At 40.0% G+C, this 19,019-nt stretch overlaps 1 protein-coding gene across 2 annotated transcripts in view; it reads right to left on the bottom strand.

Moving 5' to 3' along the window:
• Positions 1-8,583: 8,583 nt before the first annotated feature.
• LOC131684988 (cuticlin-4) overlaps positions 8,584-19,019 on the bottom strand; it is a 112,313-nt gene continuing 101,877 nt past the window's right edge. The window contains exons 3-6 of one of the 2 annotated variants that reach the window (XM_058968300.1): positions 11,899-12,402; positions 10,559-11,807; positions 10,430-10,451; positions 8,584-10,363 (exon numbers count right to left, since the gene is read on the bottom strand). In XM_058968300.1, the coding sequence (XP_058824283.1) occupies positions 10,333-10,363; positions 10,430-10,451; positions 10,559-11,807; positions 11,899-12,402 (1,806 nt within the window). In that variant the 3' untranslated portion in view covers positions 8,584-10,332. The remainder of the gene's footprint in view (positions 10,364-10,429; positions 10,452-10,558; positions 11,808-11,898; positions 12,403-19,019) is intronic. The other variant, XM_058968302.1, reaches the window with a different exon arrangement.

Below are 19,019 nucleotides of genomic sequence, written 5' to 3'. Positions count from 1 at the left end.
TTTTTTTTTCTTATAGAATTTAACCGTAATGCAATAAATCAGTATATTTTTATTATTCACAAATTATCAGTTTTTTACTATTCTTATGAAGTCCTGTTCGTTCTTGGGCTCTTTGCACTGTTGTGTTTTTTATTTCGTTTATGTGACACGGCTCAATGTGTTAGCTTAACTGAGCTGTTGGTTTTTTTTAATATTCGCAAGGTGCAATAGCTCGAATCCTTTATCGTTTTCATCCATGCTGTCCTTGCTCATGTTTTATAGGTATTAACGATTGGCTGGTTTGGATTGTTTGTTGGGCCTACGGGTCACGATTGTGTATCCGTGTTTTTGTCATTTGCTTTTCGTTGGCGGTACTGGTTTACCAAGATGGATCCGCTGGTCATTGGGTGGTATACTTTCGGCGAAAAAATAAACCGCTAAACAGTACAACTGTTGCGCGAGATCTGACAAAACGTTACTCGGCCGTAACTGAGATTAAAAAAGTACAGACAGATAAACTGCGCGTTGTCGTGAATGATTTGAAACAGGCCAACGATATTACTAGCCACAGTCTCTTCACGATAGAGTATTGCGTCTACATCCCCTCTCGAAATGTGGAGATTGACGGCGTTATATGTGATGCGGGTTTAACTGGCGATGTTCTGATGATTGATGGAGTTGGTCGCTTTAAGGACCCTAACCGTCAATCAGTTGAGATTTTGGAGTGTAAGCAATTGCACTCTATGTTCATCGAAGATTCCCGTGACTTTCGCCAGATCAGCACTTCCCAACTACGTTGAAGTGGGTGAAGCTCGTCTACCCGTGTGTCTGTTTGTATCGCAGGTCGTGAATCGTTCCAATTGCAAGGAGCTTGGTCATACGGCCAGCTACTGTAGCAACAAGCAGCGGTGCGTCAAATGTGGAGAACGCCATGCGGATGATGCTCGCAGGTGCCCCGCTGAGAAGTGTGTTTACTGTGGTGAGAGTCCGCATCGCTCCAGACGCTCTTATGCAGAAATGCTTAAAAGAGCTGCTCCACTTTTTCCGAAAACCCATACGCTCTCTTGCCAAATGACGTCTCTTGCGACCCTTCTTCAGCTACGCTTGGAAACTCTCAACATTTATGATTTTCTGAAAAGTTTGCTGGTTGGTTTCTGCCAACAGTTAGAACATTTTTAAAACAGCTGACTGTACAATTGGGCAATCGTATCCTTCGATGGCCAACTTGCTAAACGGAATCACAGATCTGTTCTTGTTTTACAGTGGAATTGCAGAAGTATTATCCCCAAAATTGATTCATTGATTCCACGATTTTAACATTATTCGCCTGGATCCAGATGAGAATGTAATGAAAATTAATAATGGGAAATGGAATCAAATTTATTTTTTCTAATAACGACCTATTTACTTAAGAGGGGGATTTGATTTCAGCATCGTTCTAACAGCAATATACGGGAAAGAGAGGGTGGACATCGATGCCAGAGAAGAGATGAATCAAGCTTGTAGTTTACGGCAGATCGTCGACGGCACGACCTGTACGCCTGTACTCCTCCAAATTGGGTTAGATAGCGCATTCAGAGTCTTCGAACGTAAAGTGCTGCGGCCAATACTCGGCGAGATATGCGAAAATGGAGTGTGGCTCAGACGCATGAAGCCACCCAAGATCGACAAAGATCTCCATCTTTGTCGATCCCTACGATACGCCCGGCATTGGCGAGATGACGCTGTAGCTAACAAGGTATTAAGGTATCATGGAGCAATGAGAAACTATGAAGGTGGCTACATTCGATAAACCCTACGGTATCAACGAAACCTTGGTTCAAGGACATGGATGTGACTTCATTCGTGTAATGCCCCAATCCATGGCAAACCATTACCCCTTGGATGCTCATCTCCAGCTTATTGGGCTCGTGAATAGAAGTATCTGCGCTTGTGGTGACGGCTATCACAATATCGAGCACGTTGGCTGGGCGTGCACCAAGTACAGTTCCGCTAGCTCTTGGCTATTGGATACCCTCCGGACCCGAGAAAGACCACTTAACGTCCCGGTTCGAGACGTTATGGCAAGTCGCGATCTCCCCTATATGTGTCTCATCTCTCTTCCTAAAATCAATTAATAAAAGAATTTAGCCACTGTCTTTCTTTTTTCTCATTCTCAGTGTGGAGTAAAAAGTATGTTGGCAGAATAAAAATAAATAAATAAATGAATAACATTGAATTAAATCAGCACGATTCAATTTGATTGAAACTTTAAATTGTTCTTAGTACTTGTCTTCGAATTATTCACCCCCTTCCAAACTCAAGGCGAGAGCGAGCACTGCCGCTAGCCATCAGCAGAATCCCCTCCCAAAACCGAAACAAGAACGAGTACTACCGCTATATATCTAAGGCGTGCGCGACAAACAAGCAAGTCATTCGCAATTCGGACTCCGAGAAGGACGGACGACCAGCAGCAACCAGCAGCCATCAGCAGAATCCCCTCCCAAAGCTCGGATGAGAGCTAGCACGGCCGCTATATAAAGCGTGCGTAACGGACAAGCGAGTCATTTCGGAACTCGGACGCCAAAAAGGAAGGACGACCAGCAGCAGCCATCAACAGAACCCCCTCCAAGTGACAAGTAGATGAGTAAGCGAGCCCTCTGTTCTTCGGGAGCCCTCTGTCGAAAGTCCGCGGCAAATAACAGCCAGCGGAGTTCTTTACAATGGCAACGCACAGCAGTGTAACGGCGGCCAAGGATCTGTCTGAGCACAGCAAAACGTCCGGTTACGACACTCAGAAGTCTCCTGTACTACTTTGTGACGCCGGTTCGCATCAGAGCGCTACTACGTGATTGTCTTCACTTTCACCTTCGTGCTGGCATAAATCAAAATTGGAGGCGAAACGACCTGAACACCCAACAAACATTAGGAGCTGAACAAGTAAACAAATAAAAACAAATGTAGTGATATAGACCTGGTGACTTCAGCGAATTCGAATATCATTCGAAACTATTTTGAAGATATGAAACCTTCAGCACATCAAGAAATAACACGTTCTTTTTCGTAGAACAACAAAATTTTAAGAGTTATGATAAACAGTAATACTAGAATAACTTGTTTTAAAGGGTATTGTTTTCCTATTTCCAACCACTAAAGACAACGGTCACCATACTCAATGTACTTTCTGCTTATGCCCGAGCCAACGCGAAGCGAACAACAAAAAAAGCTACATACTTTTACTTTGAGTGAATTGTCACTAGTTGAAGTGGATATTTTTTCATCCACAGCAACTGGTTTTAGTACCTGAAATAATATTCTCCCTTCACAGTTGCCAATTTCTTTAGCTTATAACACAAAAACTGACTGTTACTGTTCTGAGCAAAAGTAAAATAAAGCTTATTTCCGCAACATTAGCATTAAAATTATCTTAGTCTCTTAGCTCAGGATAAAATTCACTTTCCTTGGCGGTATTTACTATAAACTTACTATTCTGCGTGAAGGCTTAGACTCGATTTTTCACCGAACTCCGGGCGACAGTACTAGACGACCTCTCTCCTTGAGATTAACCCTTTCATGCCAAACTTTTTTTCTAGTGCCTGTAGGGTTTCGAACCTATCTCGACAAACATATGATTACGGCCTAAAAGCCAACTGTCAAAATCCACTTTGAAGGAAAATTCCAGACAAACCGTTACTAGTCGAACACAGTTCACAACAGTTTATGAAAGAGAAAACTTTTCTCTTTCATTTACTACCAACATCTGTGATTGGCGTGTAACGGTTTGTCCGGAATTTCCATTCAAAGTGAATTTTGACAGTTGGCTTTTAGGCCGTAATCATATGTTTGTCGAGCTATTTTCTCTTGAAAACAGTGGGATCAAGAAACACGAAAAGTCTTTTTTTCATGAAGATAGGTGCTTCCCTCGCAGTGCTAGAAGCTGCTCAATTTATTTCTTCTAATGCTCAATACAATTCTCCTAGAATATTTACTATAGTCCAATTGCGTGGAAAGTGTCGTCAAAAACAGTGTAAATTGATATTTTTTTTCAGTTTTCAATAATATTGCAACATAACGAAGATATATGAAAAATTCATGTTACGTCGTCAACTTAGACTGTCGCTGGCAGCACTGGTCCATCGGAATCTAATTAGACTAATTGCAATAACTTCAGTTCTAGAGCTGATCCTTGTAACTGTTAGTACTCAAATAGTCAATTGAAAGGCAAAGGTCACATTTATAAGTCTTACTTGTTTTTGTGAAGAAATCTTGCCTCAATTAAAAGTTATAGCTGTTTAAAAACTTTTTTTTCCACAAACAACATTGGCATAAAGGGATTAAGCGTGTCGGGCAAAGAAGTGAGTCACAAAACCAAGAAGTAGTGCTCCGACCAAATACTGCAAACCCTGAGGCTATTGATCCACAATTATTTCGTATAAGAACAAGTATTCGTGATATGAAAGTTTTGTTGAAGGCGAAAATGGAGCATAGGCTTTCGAAAGTCGAAAGCCGTTATTCAGTTCCATCACATTAAACATTCAGTGCAGATAACGTTCAACAAATTGGCCTTGGCGAAATTATCCTTTTTGCATTATAACTTAAAACACGTTATCGTGTGTGACAATGCCAAAATCAAGATCCTCATGTATATTGACGATGGGCAAATTGAGGTTTGACTACATGATCTGGCATCACTTACTTGCAAAATGGCTGATCGAGCATACTTATTCATTTTGCAGCAGCTATTTGGAGCAGCTCAAAACTGAAATTTGAAGACTTTTTCAATAGGTCCAATCTACAAAAGAGAGCCTCTCTTTGTTTACTTTCTCTTCCGCGAACTTCTCTGTCACCTTTCTGATTTCACTTAAACTGTTTGCGTAATACGCTAGTAAATACCTTGGTTTTTCGAAACATACTGATAAATGTTTAAAAAGTTTTATGGTCTTGCAGTAATAATCGACAGAGAAAGCGAAAAAAGATTTTCAGATTGGACCTCATGAAAAAAGTCTTCATTTACTTTATTTTACTCCTTCCTTACGACATAAACCCATTCCTGAACTCTCCTTGCTTCTTCTTGGTGGTGCATATCAGGTATGCACAAGAACGGTGCTGCTCCGTGTCCTATTGCTGTGCACTGGCTCATAATGTGTCAGGGCTAAATTCATTGAGCTACTGCTTGTGCTAGTTTCCGATGAGCTAGAGTTAGCAATTGAATTCTCGAATTCAACTGTTTTTTCACTCGTTTCCGTCTTGCACACCTGATCAGCTATCAGTTCGCATTAACACAGAGAATTTTTTGCACATATCAAAGACAAAGTAATGTGCGCCAGTTCGGTGAACACATTACGGTAAACCCTGCTCAAAAACCGATAAGGAAAGCTCAACTACTACAATAATTACAAGCATACAGTCTCCAATACCATTACCTGACCACAGACGGTTGCCCCCCTCGCCATTAAGCTTGTGAAATAATGTTTGCAAACACGGCCCACAGCAAAAATCAATTCACATCGACCCGCGAGTCGGCCACGCCAGCGCGCACAGACCAGTGGTCGTTTGTTTGAGCAGGTGCGGAGTATGAAAAAACTATACACATAAAAAAGGCCCATAATCTCTCTCGGTCTCCTCGATGCATTACTATCGAGGCGTAATGCAATAACCATCTTAAAACAATTATCTGTCAGATCTGTTATCGATATTCGCGTGTGTTCTTGGATGATCGCACTCGAACCGTGGTTCTGATACATAATTTTCGGTGCACGGTTTAGATGCTAGAAAAAAGTAAGATCTTCCATATTACTGAAGGTCCCTGTCATGTGTTGTACAGTGGATATGAGAGCTTTCTTCTTTTAATTGGTTTAATTGAAGGCATGGAGCTAGTCTGCTGATACCAAAGATAGAAACTTTCGGAAGTGACTGATTCATGATCGTGTGAGCGCGGGAGTTGTTAGGTTCACGCTTGAAATCGCGTTTGAAAATTTATAAGTGCTGAGGCGTTCACCTGGTCACCGGGATGTTATCATGTTTGAGAGATCGCGTGTGTAGGTGCCGTGGATGGTCGCGTAGAACTTAAGCATTTGTACGTTAACGGGTTTGTCACGTGATCCTTCCTCAGTAATAATGGAATATTTGTTTAATGACATAAACTCTTTTCAATGGGATTCTCGATTAAAAAATATACTTAGTTGCTAAATTAAACAATAGCTTCTCACAAACTGAGTTTTATTTTTACTGAGATGATTATGACTTTCATAGGTTTAGTTTTCGATAAAAATACAATGAAATAAACACTTCAGTTTGGACAGGGAGAAATTTTTTCAAATAATAATATTTTTATTCAAAAATTTGACTAATTTTGTGCAAATCACCCCTACAACATTTTTTTTAGGATTTGTCATTTTTAGACCATAGCCATTTTTTAAAAAATGGTAAAAAAAAGTTTAACCGTTTTCCAAAGACAGTCTAGAACATTTTTGGAAAAACAAAGTATGCAAAGTAGCTTTTTGTGACAAAGTCTTTATGTACAGAAAGTTTCATTAAAATCTGAGAAGGTGCTTCCAACTCTGAATACGATTTAGTGCGAAATTCGTCAGTTGGTAAAAGCCATAACTCCACCAATTATCAATTTATTTTTATAAACTTATGCTTGTTTATTTTACTGAATAATGTACTACCAAAATATTATAAGTTTGATGTAATGAAATCATCCCTTTAAATTCGAATTTTCTTGACATTTTTATCACCTAAAGGTATGCAACCCCTTAATCAAGAATCCCACTTAAAAGAGTTTATGTCGTTAAACAAATATTCCATCATTACTTTTTTATTTTTTGTTTAGTGCTGAGGAAGAATCAGAGAAGGAAATAACCACCACAACATTATGTATTGAATTTTACATAATTATTTATTTATTTTTATATATTACATTTGTCTTAATACTATCTTCATGCATGCTATTTTGTATTATTTCTATACAAGGAAAATATTTTTGGTTCATTTTCTGATTAGAATACCTTTTTGTCTCTACTTTCCCCCAGGAATAGGCACAAAACTGTGGAATTTTTGAGTTCCAGATATTGTTTTGGCGTTAGTATACAGCTCTTAGAGTTCTGACATTTTGTTGTGCTGTTCAGTGAATATGTAGCAGAAAATTAATTTTGTGATATTTTTATCAGTTTGTTCAACTGTCCAGTTATATAACTCATTTCCAAAGTCGCGAGCAAGATTAGCTTTTTTGCCATTCGCTTGAGAGTGCCACCAATAGCATCACAGGGTCCTTTTCCATGGGATGCTGCAATAAAATGCCATTCTGCGCTTAAGGTTGGAGAGAGAATCGGCAAAAATCGAAAACGAAAAAAACAGTTTTTTCCACACCGAGTGTTAGATCTTCATAAAAATCAATCAGCAGTACTGTAACAACATTTTACATAAGCTGATTGATTTTTATAAAGATCTAACACTCGGTGTGGAAAACTGCTTTTTTCATTTTCGATTTTGGCCCATTCTCTCTCCAACCTTAACTCATACTTTGACTGGAAACTACACAAGTTTGCAAAGTTTTTCTTATTTTTGTATTGTGCTGCTACTCCATTAGACATAAAATAAATTTTAGAAAAGTTTGTCAATTATTTCATAAAATTTATCAGTTTTGAGAGGAATAAATGAACTGCAGTCTTCAAGTCTTCCAGTCTTACAGTCTTCCAGTCTTTTAGTCTTCCAATCTTCTTGTCTTCCGATCTTCCAATCTCCCAGTCTTCATTCAAGTTTGTTATGAATATATACCAAATTCATAACTGATACTTTTTGCATGTATCAGGCATCTAGTAGCTGGGAAAATGGCTTCTGAGATGATTATGACTTTCATTGGTTTAGTTTTCGATAAAAACACACTGAAGAAAAAAATTCAGTTTGGACAAGGAAAAGCTTTTTTCAGAAAACTTTTTTCCTCAAAAGTGCCCAACATGAATCTTTGACGGTAGGTAGGGAACATAATTATATATCTTGGAACCAAATTTCATCCAAATCAAAAATGTTTTTTTTTTGTAAATCGACCTTAAATTTTTAAAATCGATTTTTTTCAATGTAGGAGTAAATGAAGAATTTTTTCAATATTTTTATTCAAAAATTTGAATAAATGAATAGTGTCGCCTCTACCAGATATAGGGTAGACGAGCCCTTATTCATCTCATGATGATGTCATGATGTCACACTATTTTGTTGATAACTCGACTTAGGGTTACTGGAATGCACTTAAATAGGTATCATCATCTTTGCTTCGTTCATAAGAAGCAGTGCAGTTAAAATTTTTGCCTGGAAAATGTAAAATGGTCGCGTTTGAGCGAAGCGAAAAGTCGAGTACAACATAGCCTTTTTCATCCTACCATTTGAGCTAATGCGTTAAATAGAGATAGCAGATACTGCTCTAACTAATGTGTTCAAATGGGTGGGATGAATAGAGGAGCTAAGATGAATTAGGGAGCAGTAACCCTACTTATATTTTTTTGTTTTAATCAGATAGGACAATGTCATCATACCACACAGGGGGGACGAAAGAAAACATTTCACTTCAATTTTCTTTATTTGTTAACTATCTCTTTAAATAAATATTTACAAAGATATTTCTTCCATTTTTCTCGTTGTCTCGTTAACTTGTCGCGCAATTAACACACTTGAATGTTTTAACTTTACTTTCACATGTTCGTCATTATTATTTTTATTCGTCTTTTCTTATTTTTTTCCACTAAATCTACTTTACTTTTATTTCCCTAACGTAACCGTGATTATTGTTAATTTCTTCTCGATTCACTTTTCGCTTATCGATTACAGCTGCTATCTAGAAAAAGCCAATTTTCGCTTTCTGTGCGCCAGTTTTGCCGTTACAGATTTAGGTGATTTGCCTATTGTTTTCCGTTCTTCTCTCTCTCTCTATCTGGTGCATTTGGTTTTATATTCGAAATGCCTGCACTACAATCGCTACCATTTTGTTTCTTTTTTAACCTCAAATACTGCTTCTACTGCCGAGAGAAAGGCGTGTCTGTGTGTGCTGAATCTATTATGGGAAATCCTAATACTCATGGGCTTCTACTATGCTGGATCTGACGAAAGATACTGCAACCAATTTCGATTGGCAGTTTAGTTTTCTTTTACTAAAAGGAAAATTCTGGCGACTAGACTAGTTGGCGCCATCGTTACTAACCGTACCGTGAGGAAAGCTAAAAGGGTGCTCGTTGAAGGCAGGTTTAACTATATTAATTGGTAGGTTTTTCGCAGTCGTTACCGAGCTACATGTGTTATTGGCTGAGGCTTTTTTTTAGAAAAGTTAGTGCGGGGTTATCGATTTGTTTAGCGATAGGTGATAGCTATAGTTTGGGTGGACACATGTACCAACCAGGAAGGGGGAACTATAATTAAAGAAAATAAATAGGTGTTCTTTAGATTCAAAGATACTCATATCAGATCCGAAGGGATAGACGTAGGCCATTGTCCCGCCCGGATCTAGCTAAACAGGCTACACAAACACTACAGTATAGTGATGGGTTTGAAAATCGTTGACAATTTGTTTCTAACTCTACACGTTTTACTTTATCTCTTTTCGTTGTGTCTCTACAGTTTGGGATTTGGATGAACGCTTACATTCCAGAGGTATATTCGAAGTAGGGTTCGTCGATAACACCGCTGGTTGGTAAGAACTATGCATCGGGATATATTACTCCCTGAATTTTGGGGTCAGTTAGCTGCTCAGGCAGACGTTTGGTAAGCCACTAGAACAGCATGACTGAGTAAGCCAATGTTCTGGGAACAGTGTTTCCAGATGCAACGTTTTTTGACAGGGAATGACTGGAAGATGAGGAATTTTGAATGAATTAAACGAATATATAAATAAGTTAGAAGGGAACGGAGGATGTTAGCGCCATGAAACAGATATTTTCCTTTTCTTTTCGGAAAACATATTAGATTAAAGAATGAATAGAAAGCTCTACTTTTTTGTAGCTTGGAGGTTAATTTTTTTTTTGGGAACAAAAGAATGAAGTATTAGCATATAATTTTTAGATTGAGAATAATTTCACCGTTCAAGCACAGATGTCGCTGGGATTTTAAGAGTAAGCCTTGTTGGACTTTTTTCGTTACTTTTCGTTGATTTGCTTTCTCGAAAGCTTGCGGTAAAATTTTCCTCAAAATGTTAACATGCTCCGCTGAACTCCACCAAGTTAGCATACTGTCTTGTCCACCGAGGCATGGTCCATTCTCACGCGGCGGGGATAAGCGTACCTGGCCAAACAAAAAAAAACAAAAGCAACCAACAGAACAAAATTTAACCAATAGCGTAGTTCCACATGCAATAACGTCGTTGTGTTCTGGGAGACGGGCGGAAGCGTGTTACTGTGCCACCAGGAACACGTGTGAGCTGCTGGAGGGAAAGAGATGGATGGTAGGATGAGTGTTGTGTGTGTCAGTACCGGGACCCTACTTTTACCTGGACAGTGGCATGTGGTTAGCTACAAAAAAGAAGAGAAAAAGAAACCAAAAAAACGGGACCAGAGTGGCGATTTGGTTGCACATTAGTTCACCTTGAGAAACTGCGACACGAAGGTGGGAGCCGTACCTTTGCGATCGAAGTGTCTCACCCGGACGAAGAGGAAAGCGGCTACCAGGGAAGCCACCGCTAATACCAGCAGCAGCATCACCAGTCCACCAACGAAACTTGGCACAGACATACAGATCGTTTCCGGATCAACTGTGCGTTGCGATTGAATCACAACGGTTTCGTTGTTGGCAGCACTGTTCAGGGCGAAGTTGACATCACCTGGTGCGACCACCTGGATGACCCGTTCCGTGTTGACATCGGTCATCTCCTGAGCGTTGCGTTTGTAGATTCGTGGTTTCACAACTACCGTCATGGTGTCACGTCGTCGGCGAGCGCCGCGCAGGTCATCTAGTCCTTCGACCGATCGTGGGCGGCCACCTAAGCTGACGAGGTTACCCTCGTTAACCATATCATCCTTCCTTTTGGTCACCGTCACGTACGACTGGCCTGGTGGAGGTGGTGGCGGTAGGTTGATGTTGTCATGAATTTCATTTTGGAGCTGGTTTTGACTTTGATTCGCCTGTGCTGCATCTGATTGGCTTTGGCTATCCTTATTTTCGGCAGAGTTTCCAGAAGTTTGTGCTTGTGGTGGTGGTACCACGTTATCTTGATTCTCTGAAAATGCTCCCGAGGCATCCGCTGGGTGTCGTGGATCTGGATATGCCGGTGGAACACCGTACTCTGGCAGGGAAGGTGGACCATATTCTCCGCTTAGCGCTCCAGGAGCTCCATATTCTCCAGAAATTCCATTACCAGTTAGCGCTGGTAGGCCGTAATCTCCACCACCGCACTTCGGTTCTGGGCAATTGTATCGGCAAACTTGGATAACACATTGGAAGTGAACGTTCATGGAATCTGGGAATTTGAAAGCTTGGAAGTAAGCAAACGACACGACCGAAGCCGATGGTCCAAAGTTTTTGATCTTCTGGAATTTGCTCATGATCTTCGGACGCACAACGCAACCATGTTGATCAACCAGTTGGATTGGAGCGCGTTTTCCATCATGGGCAACGCAGTTGCGTACCAACATATCAAACTTGTTCTCATCGTCCTTAATTGCCAGAACCATGGTCATGGTTTGGCCGATCTTCACAATACCGGACACCTCGGAGGCCCATGGACCCTTTCCGACTTGAATCTGCATCCAGCATTGGAGATTATCTCCCAGGAAGTTGGCAGTCACAGCATGGAGCATGTCTACCTGGAACGGACGGAACGTGACGGCCTTCTCGTAGAAATCATACCACGTACAACGCAGCTTGCGAGCCTAAAAAAGAAAAGTTGACATCAAATGTACTCCACTCTTATACTCTAGCCATACCCTTCCCCCTTTTCATTGTGCTGCTGATATTACTTACCTGATCCCAGACCTCCTGCACGTAAGGATCGTACTGAATAATGATCGTGTTCTCCACATAGCTACCGGACGGCGTCGGCGATCCAAAGCTAGCGGCGTTGTGATTAGCCGAACTACTCATACCGCAGCTGTTCAGGAAGATTTCGAACGTCGCACTCAGATGACCGGTGCCCGGTTTCAGATGCACACAGTGGGGATCGCTGTAGAATCCCTTCGAGAAGATCATTCCGTAGAAGGGTCGATCGAATTCAATGTTGACGCGCATGTGCGTCTTCTCGCACTGCACCTGCAGGTGCTTAATCTGGGGACTATCGTTCGTTGCTGACAGAGGCCATGGATCGTCGCTGGCACCGCTGCCGCTGCTGCTGCTACCGCCACCGCCGCCGCCGCCACTCAACAAACCAGGCGTTCCGTATACTGGTGATGGTGCTGGCGGTCCATAGACGGCTCTGTGCTCCAGGGGCAGGGCGGCCGAATCTACGAGGGGGGCATCACAGTCGACATTCTGTAATAAGGAAAGAAAATTAAAAAAATAGAAATTAGGTAAGTGTCACTTTTTATGCACATTTAACATATATCGTCTTTAATCATTTGCTGACAAGAAGGGGAACAAGTTTTTGATATCTTTATGGCTCTCGCTTCAGGTACTCTTCATCAAGTGGAATAGCAACTTGATCGGACTGTTGTGTGCGCTGGTGCCAGCGAACATATGCCATTACGGTAGCTGGTGTTGTTTTTAATTGCATTTCAACGGAACTTGGCGGTGTAACTTGGTCTCTTTTGGGGCGGAGAAGGAACAAATTTCGAGTGCGTTGCAGATAGTAGGTTTTTATCTCTCTTAAAAATCCACATGTCAGCTAACGCACGACTTGCGAAACGGTGGTTCGCAGACGTAACTGAGCCATCATATTTTGGTAATAGATGTCCAGCATTGCACAAGTAACTTGTGGGAGGTTATTGCGTGACTCCATTATTACATTGTCGTTACTTTTCGCCGGTCTAGATCTTTTGATCGCCGTTGCGTATGTAAATGTAGGTCACAGTAAAAACGTACTAATTTAACCTTTAACTTGCCTTACTCTTTATGTGTCAAAGCGGTAAATTGAGACAGATATTTGAAATTAGATCCGTTAGATACTGCGTTGTTTATCAGAGTGTCGGAAGTATATCTTTTGCAAATGTATTTAAGGATTTGCGGTTAAATTGTTATAGAATCGTGACGAACGCAAAAAATTCTCAAGATCAAAGAACGGTTAATACCAAATAGTACAGAAGTAATACCGAGAGGTAGTCCCTGGGGAGAACAAAGGTGGAGCCCAATGGAGTTTAGTCGGTATTACCGTCTTTACGCATGGGCACACTGGGCCAGGGGCCCTGGGATTTTAAGGGACCCGCGATGAAGATAGGCGTAAAACCATACTAGCTGTCTGCACTGCTGGCGCCATGGAAATTGGATTATTACACCGATCAAAAGTAGAACATTCTTGAGTTGATGATTTCAGTTTTGGTCAAACCGGATTAACGTCAACTGCAAAGATGAATCATGGGTCACGATAACAAACACTCGACAAACTAATGAATAGTTATTTCTTATCCCGCAGCAATAAACGCGAGGCTCGAAAATGAATTATCCTGATTCTAAATCATCTCAAGGGGATTTGCCAAAAAAATATTGATTGATCCAGTTGCATCACATCAGAAACGTGGTACTGCTTACCTTCAATCAATTTTTATAAAATACATTCGTTTAAAGATATCTTCGCATTGAAATCGTAACCAAGATGCACTTTCAAAAGCTGTATTTTATTGGCATATTGTTACCCGTAGATTGTCATAGTGTTAGGTCAGTCATACTATAATGCACGGTCAAATGTAATAGACAAACGAACTCTCAGAACATGCACTACTGATTTCAATTAGCTCAGTCCGTAGTAAAACGCATCAATCTGAGCGATATTGATGTAGTTTATATAATGTGTACTTCTAGTATATTAGATAATCTTTAGCTTTAAAACGAAAAAGTCTTGCACTGCACAAATTAAGAAAATGATTCAGTTCGTGATAAGTAGTTTTTAAAAACAGGTTTGAATAGCACTCATAAACACGGTAGTATCTATTACTACACTCCAAGCTTTCTTCTACTTTAATAACATTTTCATTTCGTTTTTAGCAACATCTGATTTTTTTTAGCTGCTGCTTCTTAATTGCCAAGTATCTTTCGATTTACCAAAGTTCCGGGAAGTTTGGCGTATTGCAGTCTTTGGGCACAAAAATTATCTTGATGGCTCTATAAAACTATATAAAACAGATTTTGCAAAACGGCATGATGTCAAATCAGACCAAAAAACACCGAAGAACCACAATCTAGTCTAAAAGAAGTAGTCGACGGTTTTGAAGGCACTCTTTGTGATAAATTTCATACCCTGGTTTATAATCCCTGTTGTGACATAAACCTGACTTAGCTTGCCACAACTGCAGACTGCTTGTCAGACCGAAAATAACTGACAAGTTTCGAATTACAGTAATGACCCGTTTTTATCAACCAACCGAAAAATTTTGGTTGATAAAACGGGGAAGTTGAAAAAACCGGGAATTTTTTTTACTTCCTTTTTCAATCATACATTATTAAAAGCAACCTAAGAATTATCTCAAGTTTTTAGCTTGCAGAAAAATTAAACCTATTGCCCTAACAGTGCAAAAAACGTATTTAACCGAATCGTCCGACAGTTGTCTAATCCAACTTCCAAGCATAGGATCTATCTGAAATTTTGCAGATAGACTCATTATGAATGACAATGTATTCTGTCAACAAAGTTTAACAGTTAACAGTTCTGAAAAGCGAAATGCAAAAACTATTCTTTGATTAATTAGATACAGAGCGTTGGTAGTTCACTGCTCTTCTACGTCCATGTTCCAAAACTGACAACTAAGAAAAACGTGATCGAAGATGAAAATTAAATTTGTGATCTGGAGAGAAACGGTGGATCAAATAAAGTTTTACAGTCTAAAATTACGTTAATATTCAACGTAATGAATTCAGTTTCTCTTTAGAAAAAATCACTTTGTGGAAGATGTTACAAAAAATGCTCAGTGGGAAAATCTGATAGAAATCGGAAAATTCTTAGCATATTCATCCAGCCACCACACATGAGTTATCTAAACATTTTATTTACGAAAGTGTGTGCTGAGAACTTTCTTGTTAAGCGGGCTACTTCAAGTTTTACTGAAATCGAAAATAGATGAGTTCGCCGTGTTTTAAGTTTTTGGAAGCGACGACAGTGACGAATAGTTTCACAGGATCGATCTCACTATTGTAGTTATTAATATCGTACCCATCTCTTAGTTAATGGAACTTACTCTTTCCACAAACTTTATTTACTTTTTTGATTGTTTTATAAGTAGAACAGTTATGAGTAGAATTGCAAGAATGGGAAAACAGGCTTGATATTTGTTTAGGGTTTTTTTGTCATCAAATAATATTCCGTATCGTATCGAATTTGGAATCGGCACACGTATTTTTATGGAGATGCGCGGTTTGAGCCTATATCAGTGGCTTACGACTGGCATGACCCATTCTAGTTGATTCGGACTGGTTGGTTTGTTCCTACTTACAAGTCAATCCACTTGGATGACATAGGAGATAACAAAAGAGAATAGGAACAAGACAATAGCTGATTCAATTCGAAGTTTGTTTAATGATAACTTAAGTGCGCTGGCAGGAGATCGTTTTATAGGAGTAGAGTAGAGCAGATATCACAGTGTCTGTGACAAATATGCGCTAAATTGTATCCTCTGGACTGGTGTTTACGGACAATCCGCCAAAAATTGTCTTTGGTTTAAATTTTGTTTGTAGTTTAAAATGAACTACAACATAATAAAAATATAATATAAATACACAATTTTACCTACATACTCTTCCAATTTTTATGTTTTCCACAGATAATATGTGAAAGTGTGATAGTTATCATGAAAACACACAGCTTTGATTTTTTTAGAATTCAAGCGAAATGTGAATTTAGCTCATCAATTACACTAAATGGGACCAAAATTAGGTAAACTACCCTACAATTTGACTGTTATCTAACACTGCAAGAGCCATTACCTTGATTGAATACAATTGTAAGATTGTAGGCCTGAATTGCTGGCATAAAAGAATAAATTAATGGGAGGTTGATAAAATCGGGTACAAAAAGTTCATTAAATCGGGGGTGCATAAAAACGGGGGTGCATAAAATCGGGAGTTTATAAAAACGAGTCGGAACTGTATTGTTTGTTTGTTTTGGCGATTTCAACCTACTTCTAGCGGTAAACGTCAAGCCTTCTCAAAACCGTGGCGTTCACTGTCTCGAGTCGTTTCTATGTTTGCGTTGGGATAATTTCGAATTCTTGCGATCTGTAAGCTATTTTTTTACGTTTGCTTTGCTGAATTTTCTGGTTAATTTCACCAAATTTACCAAACAATACAAAGAAAATTCACCAAATTTGCAGAATGTTCATTACACGTTAAGCTGTATTCCTACAAGATTTGGTTATTCTGCGTCGTTTGGAGAAGAACTTGTGGCGCAATATTTTTGTGGATTAAGAGAAAATCTGATGATAGTATGAAGCAACAAAAATCAAATCAGACAATTATGTATGTTTCTCCGTATTCTATAGGCAATTGATGTATCAAACGTGTAACCCATCAGGGTAACAATTTAGCACTGGGTGGAAATATACCTATTTGTGCGTACTCTCTCCGTGGAGTGTATTGTTATTGCAACATAACTCACCGCTGTTCATTATGCTCGTTCATGTTTTGATGTAAAATTCGTTTAAATAATAGTCCATGAACGTTGTCATTAGTCTAGATAGGTGTAGTAATTTTTGTTGTGTATTTGTAAATAAATAGCATAGGGTTCAGTTAGGTTACCGCTCTCCTTTCGCTGCAACAGTGGTCTGACTATGCTGTGCTATAGCGATTACAGCTATGCGGTGGCACGTTTTACGGTGTTTGTTTTGGTGGAGTAGAAAAGGCGGCCATCGTCAAAAATCAAATAGTGACGGACCACGGCATCGATCAGACGCCCGATCAGTTTTGTTTGTTTTCGGGACAGTTTCTCACCACCATAACCAGTACGGTATAGTGCGCGTGTGCGACGGTGTAAATCCCCACCGGAAAGTGCCGACCCGTGGTTCGGGTACTCGTGTAAGTGGTGTTGGTTCGCCGAAGTGGGACAGCTAACAGTTAAGGAGCATTCTCGCGTCCCCGGCTAAACCCCAAGGAACCAAACACCGACCGTTCTCGCTATAGATGATAATTCAAACGAGCCTAGCTCTCCTCTATAGCTAAAAGCCAAGGAGAACGAAGCAGGGTGGACAAAGGTTCCGTCTGGGAAGTGCACTGCGGTGACTTCCGGGTTCGTTTACGGCGAGTAGACTATCCGGTGATTTATCACCACCGTCGCTAGTGAGGTTCCAACAAAGGAGCCATGCTCACCTCCTTAGCTAAAAGACAAGGACCGCTGCCGGAGCAGCCAACGAAGCTACGACCGAAGGAGAATGCGGCCGTTGTTGACCCGGCCGGTCGGAAGATACCACACGTCGCCAGCAGCAGCCGATTAATTATCAGCGTGTAGAGCAGTGCAGGGAGAGTGGACGAAGCAAATAAAGTTGGTAAATTTAGTTTATTTGTTTGTTTACTTTTTGTTGTCACGAAAATCCAAAATTCCGGTAGAGCCACCTAGGCCGCCCTGAAAAGAAGGGTCCGCCGGGCAATCAGAACCCGAGTAGTCGACAAACCGCCACTTACCGCTACTTACAAACATGGTTATTAGACTGGTTCAATTTTTGACTTTTAGCTCCAACAGGCTCTACTGATTCCTTTTATAGCCCTTAGTAGTTGTGCAAATTTTGGTACCGATCGGTTGTGTCTACGGACCCTCCAAAAATTTCAAAGTTTATATGGAAATTAGTATGGAAAATCGGTTAAAATTGAACTCAAATTCTTAAAAAATCACCTCATCAATCAATTCATGAGAACACTATATATTTCTAAAGGTATTCTACTACTGAACATTGTAAGTTTGTGAAAATTTGCTGAGAAAAGTTATTAACTAAAGAAGCAGCATGACTTCAAAACAAGTGTATTTTATTATTAATCATAGCAACCCTGTTTGAATAGCTGCATCCTTATACAAGTGTAAACTAGGCTTACCACTCACCGCTCCCGTATGGCAGATGCCGCTTCGCTCAATAGTGCCCAGGGGCGCCGGGTGGTCTTAAGACGGCCTTGTCATGGTGGAGCCCGGCACTCCAGTACACTCCGTGTGGTAGCTTCGCATCTGTCTCCATGCAGTCATTGACTGAAACACGTGGTTTCGCTCTAGCATATTGTACCCTATTACTTAGCCATGTGTGTACCCGGGGCAATACAGAGGCATATGACCTCTAGTAGTTGTAATCTCTCTTTTATTTCCCGTAGTGAGCAAAACATTTATGATTCAAGACGTTGACTTTTAAAATTTAGTTATGATAACACTTAATATTGCCGTATTTGTCAAAGCCATGGATTTCATGGGCAAAACATTTATGACACTTTAAATTTAAATGTGATGACAGTCGAACATATCGTTGCGCGGCACACTTAAATTATAAGTGTAATTCTATTAAAGGGCAAAGGGAAAGTTCTTGAACTCTCAGTGTGGCTTGAAACTTGAAACTTATGTGTTAAATCTCTTTGAAAATAGGTGTAGTTTATTTACAGTGTACCAACTTTAAATTCGAAGAAAGCAAAGATGATGCTTGTATAGAGATGCGCGAAGACTGAAGCCAAAAGTTCCAATCGGACACAAAACAACGGTTTCAAACGAGCAATGTAAACATATATAAATACATTAGAATGGAATGTAAAAATGGGATATAAACTTTAAGCAGAACAATCGGACAGGAACTCTTCGATGTAAGAGTCATTAAAAAATCCTTTAGTATAAAAACCGTCGAAAAAATAACCGGTCCTTACAAAGTACTTTTCATTGTCAGTGAATGTAACGTTACGCGGATTTTCCTGCGAACAAATGATTTATTTTTTAACCGCTTTCAGCCTTGTTTATGCCGTCCTTTTCGGGTGAGAGCTTTTCAAGT

The sequence above is a fragment of the Topomyia yanbarensis genome, chromosome 2 (assembly GCF_030247195.1).
Source record: "Topomyia yanbarensis strain Yona2022 chromosome 2, ASM3024719v1, whole genome shotgun sequence".
In the NCBI taxonomy this organism is placed as follows: Eukaryota; Metazoa; Arthropoda; class Insecta; order Diptera; family Culicidae; genus Topomyia; species Topomyia yanbarensis.
The sequence above is the reverse complement of the archived record's forward strand: the minus strand, read 5'-3'. Positions and strand labels throughout refer to the sequence as shown.